This window comes from Malania oleifera, chromosome 1 (genome assembly GCF_029873635.1).
Source record: "Malania oleifera isolate guangnan ecotype guangnan chromosome 1, ASM2987363v1, whole genome shotgun sequence".
NCBI classification, from domain to species: domain Eukaryota; kingdom Viridiplantae; phylum Streptophyta; class Magnoliopsida; order Santalales; family Ximeniaceae; genus Malania; species Malania oleifera.
Window position 1 is genome coordinate 96,510,180 of NC_080417.1, and position 11,171 is coordinate 96,521,350.

Below are 11,171 nucleotides of genomic sequence, written 5' to 3' on the forward strand. Positions count from 1 at the left end.
GCTAATTACTTGCTAACTTGAGCAAAATAATTAAATTTGTTTTAAATGAGTTTAAGAAAATTAACCCAATTTAACCCTAATTAATCATGGTAAAATTTTGGCCAACCCAAGAGTTTCGGTCGACCGAGCCATAGTTCGGTTGCCCAAACAGACACATGAGAAAAAGTAGTTTTTTCATGTTCGGGTGCCTGATCAAGGGTTCAGTCTATTGACCAAGGCGATTTTCCAATCTGTCCGAGGTTCAATCACCTAGTCTCAAGTTTGGTTTACCGAACTCACATGTTTGGTTGCCCGAGGGTGAGTTGAACGTTAATATTTGGGCGCCCGAGTAGTTGGAAAACGTTAGGGTAAATGTTCGGTTGACTGAAGACAGTAAAGTCTTTTTGGTTCGGTCGCCCGAAGTCAGGTCAACACGCTGATTATTCAACTGTTCGGTCGACCAAGGTGCTTTGAACACCAAGGTTCGATTGCCCAAAACCTCACTATTTTTATACCTTAAGTCCTGTTTTAAATGAAAAGTCTCCCCTAATAGCATATGTGATAATGGGGAGTAACTTAAGTGTAAATGTAAGGACCTAGGGTCTTTCTAAGGCCTTTTTGAGTTAGTCCCAAAAATCCGGCGTCGGTCGACATCCCTAAGGTCAATCTATGATCTTGAACTTATAGATCCTATATGCATGATATGCACCAATTGTTACAGACCTTTAGAATTAATAATATTACAGACCCAGAATGAAATATATATTACAAGAAATAAACATGTTGGGTCTTCATTTCTTCAAACCATCATACGCCGCCATATGATTTTTCCAAAATGATCCAGCACACAAGCTTGGCAAATATTAAATACTAGTGTATTTGTCATAATCAAATGATATTTGACCCGTAAGGTCAACATTGTTAATTCTTAAATTTGATTTCTAAATCATCACTTCTTGCATTTGATAATTCTACACAAGATAAACAAGAGGAAGTAGATAGTACCCCATTATCTTGGAATGCTATAAGGTATAGATTGACCTTATGCTTATTGCTTGATTAATCTTTTGAGCTATTATCTTCACTCACATCCCAAGCAATTGCTTTCATTGCCTTTTTCCCTTTCTTCTTGTCTATCTTATATTTGGTTACGTGTGGGCGATCCAGCTTGATGTGTATGGGCTTCTTGCATTCACAACATATAACTTCATTTTCACTCGATTCTTCCTATCTATCTCCTTTCTTTAAGAATCTCCTAAATGATTTCTTTCTTAGTATTCTTGAGATTCTTTTGGCGACTTGGACCATTTATTCGTCACTTTAATCATATCTATCTTCAAAGTCCTTTAAAGTAGACTTGAGGGCATTACACTTCTTGCTCCTTAATTCTTCTTGATGAAATTTGCTCATTGTTATTTCATAAGTCATAAGAGACTGAAGAAGCTTATCCATCCCAAAAGTTGTAGGGTTTTTTGACTCTACAATGGCAGTGACCTTCAATTCCCATCTCTTTGGTGAATACATTATGACTTTGTTTACCAAATCGGTGTTTGAGTATTCTTTACCAAGGGACTTCAAATTGTAAATAATGTTAGTAAAACGAGTAAACATTTGAGAAATATTTTCATCACTTTGCATTTTAAACATTTCATATTAATGTACAAGCATGTGAATTTTAGTTTCATTAACTTGGTTTGTGCCTTCATATGTGACTTCCATTTTATCCCATATTTCTTTAATCGAGCTACAGGAGGATATCCAATTAAATTCATTTGCATCTAAAGTACAATAAATAATGTTCATTACTCTAGCATTTACTTGGAGTAGTTTGAAATCATTTTTGTCCCACTCATTTTTCAACTTAGGTACATTAGTATTTTCTACTTTTTTTATGAGAATGTATGGTCCTTTTTTATAACATTCCACATATCATAACCATTTGCTTGAATGAAAAGTTTCATCCTAGTTTTCTATAAGTTGTAATTCGTGTCATTGAACAATGGTGATCTAGTGGCGGATTGTCCCTAAAGCAAGGTCATGCCGATTGGGGTTTCCATGAATGTTTGATCTTTCCCTAGAGACTTGCTAAGGTCAATATTTAGAGCTCAGCTCTAATACCAATTGTTGCTCTCTTAAGAAACCCAAGAGGGGGTGAATTGGGTGACAAGTTCGGAAATGGCCAAATTAGCAGGAGGAATGGCCCTGAAACAAAGGTGTACGTACGGTGAATTTGGTTTTTTTCTAATTTTTATGACACTTACTTCATTTATCAAACTCTAGGTGAATAATAGTCTAGTTTGCATATTCTAGTGAATGCGTTGTGGAAGCTTAAATAAGAATAAGTTTATATTCACTCATAACTCATCTTATATGCTTCAATAGCCCAAGATAACACAATTAAACAATTAATTCAATCAAATAATAAGTAATGTAAGAAAGTAGGGAGAGAAATGTTCAAACTCTTTTATAGTGGTTCAGTCTCCTTCACGAGCCCCTTTGTCCACTCTCTTGACCTAATCCAAGTTGAGGTTCCACTAGCAAACTTCTTGCCTTTCAACTAAGGCAACAGCACAATTACAAGACCTAACATTTTACCAGGATTAGAATACTAAATGAACCTTTCATCGGGGCTCAAAAAACATTTACAATGATGTGAGAAAGTACCAATGATATGTGGCTTAGTATCTCTAAGTAGATTGATGTCACAACTCAAGCTTACAACTCAAACTCTCTTAAAGGAATGAGACTTGGAACTTGTAAAGAATTAAAAATAATGAAAAGAACTTTTACAAGAAAGTGTTCTCTTAAGCAGATAAAACACTCTATCACTTAGAAATATGGAGGAGAATGGGAGACCACTTTTATAGCCATATCTCTTGTCCTTCTTCCTTGAAATTAGACTCCTTTTATAGTCAAAATTGTCTACTAGATGTTAGAATGGTTTTGGCTCCATATGATTAAAGTTGGAGTTAAACCATCAATGATATGACAAGAAATCTAATTTTTAGGTAAGATGATATATTTTATAAAATCACAAACAGTCATGTGAATGCCAAATAAAATTCTATAAAAATTTCTATTGACTTATCAATGAGTCTAGTTTTCATAATAAAAAAAAACAAAAACAAAAACAAAAAAAAATAAAAAATAAATATAAATAAATAAATAAGTAAAGAATCACGCCAATTGGAGGAGTCGTTGAAGAGATAAAATTTAAACACTTCAGACATGTTGAGTTGCTTTTATGATGAAGGTTAAATATGTTGGCTAATTTATACAATTAATAATAAATAGAATATTTATTCAAATTAAGTGTGTTAAATCATTCAAGAAGCTCCATAACATCTGCTTTCATATAATAATAAAAAATGAAATATTTTCAAAGTTTCTACCATTAATATGTCTAATTTACTACAACATACTTAATTCTAATTCAGACTTTATGACAATGCAGAATAATCATATTGTATTAAGTATTAATCCTACATTATAGCTCCAAAACGTCTACATGAATTTTTTTTTCTAGAGAGAATGGTAAGTCTAGTTTTGTTTGAAATAATATTATAATTTTCAGACTTCTATGGAATAAAATATAAGATTAGATTTATAAATAGTACAAAATTATAGTCTTATTTTTTATTTTATTTTTTACTTAAGACATAGAGTATACTTTTACAAAAACATACATTTTAACTCCAGATATATAAGTCAAATTGAATGTTTATGAAAAAATTTATGAGTTAATTTTTAAATATAAAGGATCTTGTGACATTTGGAGTTTTCAATAAAAAAAAATATGGTCATTTTACTGTATGATATTCAAGTTAAACATTCGCTTTCTAATTAGGTATAACCCAAAATACCAAAAATAATTTTCATGTATAAACATAAAATAAAATTACTATCACATAATAATTCATGGAGTACAAATTCATATAACTCATGCACTAATTCTTATTTGTTTTGTCATTATCAAAATCAACATAAATATAGTGGACTAACAAAAGATCACAAAGCAAATAAATATAAAAAAATAATTATAATAATGATGATGAATACACATTGTCGATGATATTGTGAGAATGCTTTTTTTTTTTTTTTCGCATGCTCTTCAACAACTCATATGCAGGAAAATGCTAAGGAGGCACTATAACCTTAAGGGGACTTTGTATGGATTGCGAAGATTAAGTCTTAAGAGCCACACTACAAGGCCATGGAGTATAAAAGTACAAAAGGCCAAGTATAATATGTCAAATAAGCCTATTTAGTAGAATGACCGAGTACAAAAATACAGAAGTACAAAATTTCAAATAGTGCTACATAACAAAATGACCAGGCATAAAGGGTCAAATAAATCTACCAAGCAAAAAAATCAAGTACGAAAGGCCAAATACATTCACTTGGTAGAATAACCAAGTACAAAAGGACCAAATTGATCCCATCAATAAAAAAAAATGACAAATAGATTCACTTGATAGAATAATTAAGTATAGAAGTATAAAAAACCCAAATCAACATGCAAATGGCTAGAGATAAAAGGACACATAGGCCTACCTAGTAGAATAGTCAAATACAAAAAGTTCAAATTAGTCCATTTAACGACATGATCCAGGTACCAAAGGCCAAAACTAGTGTAAGAGTAAGCCCCTTCAATCATAAGACCAAAGGTGGTAACCTTGAGAAATGCCCTTAAAAGAGAAGGCGACCTTGGTCACAGGACCCAAGGTAATAGCCTTGTGAAGCGCCTTTGAAAGGGTAGTTCACCTTTGTTACTAAGATAGTAAAAGGTAACCTTTAGACATACCCTAGAAAGAGTAGGACATCTTAGTGGCATGATCAAAGGAGGTAGCTTTGGAGAAATACCCTTGAGGAAAAGGCTAAAGGATCACCTTAGTGAGAAAAACTGAGCACCTCAATGTTAAAAGCGGAGGTGAAAACCTTAATGGCAGAAATGACCCAGTAATCACTACAAACTAAAAAATTAATTCCTCGAAATACATGAGCAATAGTTATTACCTCTATTACCAAATTTCTCATTATATTTCTTATTCTAGGGAATAGTTATTCCACCAAATCAAAATGAACCTAAAGATTTTTTCATCCCCTAAAAAGGTTTATGGTTTGCTTTAAAGAGTTGGGGGAGGGGGCATTTGTTAGGGTAAAATATGAGTCGTCGTTGGCAATTAATAAGGAGAAGGTAAGGGCTGGAAAATTAAAGGGCATGTGGAACTTAAGAGAACTAAAAATAGATATGAGGGGGTTGTAATCCCCATATCATTCACATAAAAAGCTAAAAGTAAGACTCTCTAGAACACTGTTGTTACAATTAATATATTTCATGATTTCATCCTAACTCTAATTTGACCATTAGGAAAGACCCCTCGAGGCAACCGGAGTTCTAGTTTCTTTTGCTTCCCTTGGTTGCATGCGATTGTCAATGGTAAGCCAAAATCAGAACTTAATTTTTGACATCAACACTGTTAATTCAACTTGGAGTGAAACAACCCTAGTTGGTCAATTCGGATAAAGAGAGAATTGTTGCAATGTATGCTCTACTGCTTTTAGAAGGGAAGGGCTTGTGTACTTGAAAATGACGATAGGCAAATTACACTTTTTATAAAATTTTATTAAGTTTCACTTTGCTCAATTTTAATTGTAATAATTTCTTTATTTAAGTTTCATACTCGCATTAATTCAAATTTGTTATCAAAGTTAAAATTCAAAAATTAATGATCAAAGTGCTAGAACTTCAAAAGCTTCTTCTGAAATTTATTTAGATGACCTTTTGGTGCGTTGTTAACCTTATTACCCGGATGGCCAGATGTGGAAGGGGCAAGGAAGGGGTCAAAGAGAAGCGGCAAGAAATGGCTTTGAAAACTTGGATGCTTTCCGAGGTGGGTTGTATAAGCTGACATTGCATTCTACTTGTGGGGAGTGCTTGTTTTTAACTACACCAATTGTCAAATAAGAAGAAGAAGAAGAAGAAGAAGAAGACTACCATTTCCAAATATAGTATAGATAGGAAAGTAGATAAAAAAAAAAAAAGTTTGTACCTGGGAAATTTTAACAGTAAAACGCTGCCACCATCTTTAGTAGGTGGTATGAGGAAAATGGAGGGAAGGGTGAAGGTGAAAGGCCAAAGGTGCCCCCACCTTCAAATCAACCAAAGAAGAAAGTATGAAAAAATTGAAAATCTCAAAACAGTCTTACATACCTATGGATCCTATAAAGTGTTTCCAGAACCAGAAGCATGTGCAGATTGTTTGTCCTTTAGATTCTCTCAACAAGCTTTGTATCCAATCTGCAAGCAAAACCTCCAACTTCTTTCAACAATATGATCAATTTGCAGATATCACACATCCAATCAAATAAGGCAGACCTGGATTTAGGCATGCAACAAGATTTTTGAGGAAATATTTCTATTCTTTGGTATTAAACAAAAAAATGGAATCAATACACGCGAATGACGTGGAAGATGAATATCTGCATTCTTCTGCAGATTCATTGGTAAGCCCTCCCAAGCAAGGGTAACAACATCGAAAATGAGGCCAAAACTATATTACAATTTACAAGTGGAATAACTACAATTTAGAATGAACCTACGAGCAGCCCAGACCTAGGATTGGGTGCAAGAGAACAAATTACAATTGAGATTACCCTCTACACATTACAATGTCAATTAAACAGATGCCCCCACCAAAAGAGCTAACATGATGGGGGTTGAAGTTGCTTCAGCCTTCTTACAACTTGCTTCATTGTAGGCCTGGTAGAGAGAGAATCAACAGTGCACACAACTGCTAAATGTAAAACCTCAACCAAATCATCATGGGGACCTGCATCCCAGAGGCCTGAAGTGAAGAACTCCTTGGCTCGGCCCTGTCGCAAGAGCATGGATGCCCAAGCAACTATATTGAAACCATTTCCAAAAGAAGAGAATGATGGATCAAGGGCTTTCTTGTCTGACAATAACTCAAGCAACACCACTCCATAACTATAAACATCTGCCTTGTCAGAAACACGGCAAGTCATTGCATATTCTGGAGCAACATAACCAAAAGTTCCAGCCACTCCTGTTGTGGCATGTGTTTCAGAAGTTCCCAGAAGCCTGGCTAATCCAAAGTCAGATAAGTATGCATTGAAGTCATCGTCCAACAAAATATTGCTGGGCTTGACATCGCGATGGAGGACTCGTGGCACGCATTGATCGTGTAGATAGGCAAGTGCACGGGCAATGTCCAAAGCAATCTTGTGGAGTGTCCTCCAATCCACAGCTCTTGTAGACCTTTCCTGAATAAACTTTTCGAGATTGCCACCAGGCAAATAATTATATATGAGGAACATCTCAGTTTCGCAGGCATGATAGCCAATTAGAGTCACAAGATTTTGATGACGTAGCCTCCCAAGAGTTTTGATTTCTGCATGGAATTGTTGCACCCCCTGGAACCGTCCAACAGCAAGCCGTTTTATTGCCACAATGAAACCTGGAGAGATCTCAGCCTTGTAAGTTGCTCCAAAACCCCCATTCCCAATGCAGTTGCTTGCATTGAAACTTCCTGTAGCACGTACAACATTCTCAAACGTCAAAGGAACCCCAATTTCAGTGAAAACAGTAACTTCCCTCTTGGCAGACATTAGAATTGTGGACTGTGGCTTCCATTTCCAGGTGTAGATGCAGAGGACAAGAAGAGCTAAAAGAACTGAAACAATGGCTGATGCAGATGTTATCGATGCAATCTCAATTGAGTTGAAACGACTGCTTTTTCTTCTAGAAGTTGAACTTCCTGGTGGCGAATCAGCATAATTTTGTGAATTCCCATCTCTCCCCTCTGGATCTGAAGATGGCACTGTTAAGGAGAACAGTCTGCATGATGATGACCCAAGAAGAGGGTTTCCAAGGAAACTACTGCACTTCATCAAGTTACCATTCAATGTCAGTGGCCCAGACAAGTTATTGAAGGACACGTTGAATGCTGAGAGGGTTGTCACATTTGCCAAACCAGAGGGAATCTGCCCTGAGAGTTTATTGTTGTTGAGCAGGAGAGCAGTCAGGCTGCTCAAGTTCACAATATGTTTTGGAATTTCACCAGATAGAGAGTTTTTAGATAGTTCCAGCACTTCTAGAGAGCTCAAATTTCCTAAACTCGAAGGAATGGCGCCAGTCAGGTTATTGCCAGCCAAAGAAAGATACTTCAGACCCTTTATCTGGCCAAGAGTGTCTGGAATCTGTCCTTGCAACAGGTTTTGACTCAAGTTTAAAGCAACAAGAAAAACTAAATCACCCATGCTAAGGGGAATGGACCCAGAAATCTGATTCCCAGAGGCATCCAAAAATTGGAGAGACTTACACATTGCATCAAATCTTTCTGGAATTTGACCAGATATCTTATTGTTGCTAACATTGACAATCATTGCATTTAATCCATCACACTTCTCAAATAAATTTCCAGGGAATGCAACAGTGAGCTGGTTTCCACCAGCAAGAAATGAGTATGTAGTCTGCCTCCCTAGTCTTTCTGATGCAATTGGCAATGACTGGAAAGTACCACTAAAGTTGTTACCACCAAAATTATGAAAAACTGCAAGACCAACATCTCCTACAGACAATCGTGCAAGGGTTCCAACCTGTGTTTTGTATGAAAAAAATGATATATATGCAGATGATAAGTCGCCCAGGTCTAAAGAAAATCCATTTGAGGGAACATCAGGGCACGTATCAGAAAGAAATCTGGGAATAGGACCAGACAAAAGGTTCCCACTGACATCAAACAGAGTCATGCAAGGAACTGGAAGTTTGTCAACAAGCTCCCCTGTCAGCCTATTTGAGCTCAAGTCAAGAAAATGAAGTTTCTTGCACCAAAGATACCCTGCATGAATTTTCCCATCAAAAAAATTCTGAGCTAAGTTAACCATCTCCAAGCGGTTACAAGCACTCCAATTGCTCGGCAACCTTCCCTCGAGAGTTGCCCTTGGTGCCCATACTACCCTGAGCTTGGGTAGGGCAGTAATTTCTGCAGGAATGGCACCTTGAAAATAATTACAATCATCATTAGTAGAGCTCAACTGCACCGATAAGGAATTCTCTTTTGAGCTATTGATGTTTGGTAGTGGATCAAACAGATTTGAGAGCACCAAAGCCGACAACTCAGAGCAATTACCAAGCTCAGGTGGTATGAAACCACTGAGGCTGTTCCTTGAAACATCCAAAACTTCCAGCTTCTGAAGCCGACCAAGTTCAGGAGGAATAACCTCATCAAACAAATTTGAATATAACTGTAGTGACCGCAGATTACTGCAGCTTCCCAAGCTACTTGGAATTCCACCAACGAAAAAATTACCAGCCAAATCCAAATGCTCAAGGTTTGCACAATTTCTCCCAAAGTCGATTGGAATGGAACCACCAAGCTGATTAAATGACAAATACACTTCCCTCAACTCACGCAACTGACTTAAAAATCCAGGAATCGTTCCATTAAGCTGATTACCTGCTAAATTCAAGATTTCTAGATTCATACAGTTCGAAAGGGAGGTAGGCATCTCTCCAGCAATCCTATTAAATCCGAGATTAAGAACCTGCAAGTTCCTAAAACCCTGAAATTGAGACGGCAAAGATCCAGTAAACAAATTTCCCTCTAGATCAAAAACTTCCAACTGCTCCATGCCCCAAATTTCATTAGGGATCACCCCACTCAACTCATTGAAAGGAAGCACCAAAACCCTAAGTTCAGTAAGCTTTGCAATCACAGGCGACAAATTTCCAACTAACTTCACATTATTATCCAAGCATTTCCTCCTAATAGCCAGCCCATATAGTGGAACCTGAGCTAAATCACCGCAAGTGAAAGCACTGGAATTACCTTTGCCGCCGCCACCGGTGATATTCAGGGCCAAAACCCTAAAATTGGAGTTGCACAGCACGCCGAACCACGAGCAGGGATCAGGACTACTTGAATTCCACCCGGAAAGCACTCCGGAGGGATCCGAAACAGAGCTTTTGAACCGAAGAAGCGCCGATTTGTCAGAACCCGCGTCGCCATGAGCAGAGAACAAGATCGAAAAGAGAGAGACGAGATAGAAAAGGTGGTGCCATTTGATGACAGAAGAAGAACCCATCAATGGTTGCACAATAATGGGCATAAGTGAAACCCTAGAAGGAAAGAACAAAACCCTATAAAGCCACCCAGATTCAATGTCTCCTCTCCCAACTTCCGACGAAGTCGAGAGGGGCTCGCTCAAACCCTAAGCCGTAGGTATTGTCAGGGTCAGAGAGAGAGAGAGAGAGAAAGAGAGAGAAGTGAATAATGGCAATGGGGATTTCTTTCAACTGTTTTCTTTCAGCTAACGCGTTCTTTCGTTTTGTTCTTCGCACACAGCACTCACTCTCTCCCTCTCTCTCTCTCTCTCGCCCTTGTCCCCCTCCCTCTTCATTAGCAGTATGGTTTTTTCTTTCTTTTTTTTCCTTCAAAAAAAATAATAATAATTTCGGAGGGGGTTGCTGTCGTGCTGTGGCCTGTGGGTGATAAAGGTTCCACCGGACATGCCGGTGGTAGTGGGGTCCACGGCGAGCCGATCCGTTCATCATCCGGTCAATTTAGGGGTCCTTACCGGTTTGAGTGACCGACTGGAGATCAACTGATTAAGATTAAGATTCGTGGATGGACACCACGTGACTGTTAGGGAAGGTTCCACGTGGATCATTATCCAAGTCTTAACATTGTCAATGCCACTTCGGCTCTTTTCAACCTCGGCAAATCCTCCTTTGAATTGGATAAATTTTTTTTCAAAAAAAAAAATTATGAAAAATAATACTAGCCAAATACCTCTTGTTATGGAATAAAAAATAAATATATAATCTAGCATTTGAAAGAGTAAATTTTGTATTTCTTTTATTTTAACTTTATGTCATATTAAATTTTTTTTATTGTCCTTTATATCCATCCGTACACAATATAAGTTCAATGTCTGAATACAAAAATTAATTTTTAAAAAAATTCAAAATTAAATATTAAAAGGAAATGAAGTTTTGATGGTTACATTTATAAACTCAATATAGTTCATTTATAATTAACATAGATTTTAATATTGATTCGAATCATATTAGTATATAAAAAATTAAATGTATTTTAATTAAGAGAAAATTAATAATTAGGTTGAATTAAATTTATCAAAGTTGAAATAATACATTGAAAAATTAT

The 11,171-nt window shown here is 36.6% G+C and overlaps 1 protein-coding gene across 1 annotated transcript; it reads right to left on the reverse strand.

Annotated features, from left to right (window-relative positions):
• Positions 1-6,381: 6,381 nt before the first annotated feature.
• On the reverse strand, positions 6,382-10,460 carry LOC131164784 (LRR receptor-like serine/threonine-protein kinase RPK2). The gene has a single exon (XM_058122232.1). It carries the CDS (start codon positions 10,111-10,113, stop codon positions 6,685-6,687), a length of 3,429 nt encoding a protein of 1,142 aa, XP_057978215.1. The 5' UTR covers positions 10,114-10,460; the 3' UTR covers positions 6,382-6,684.
• Positions 10,461-11,171: the final 711 nt, after the last annotated feature.

Bases quoted from the DNA above. Each gene is read 5' to 3' on its own strand.
- LOC131164784 (XM_058122232.1), bottom strand. From the start codon at position 10,113: ATGCCCATTATTGTGCAACCATTGATGGGTTCTTCTTCTGTCATCAAA.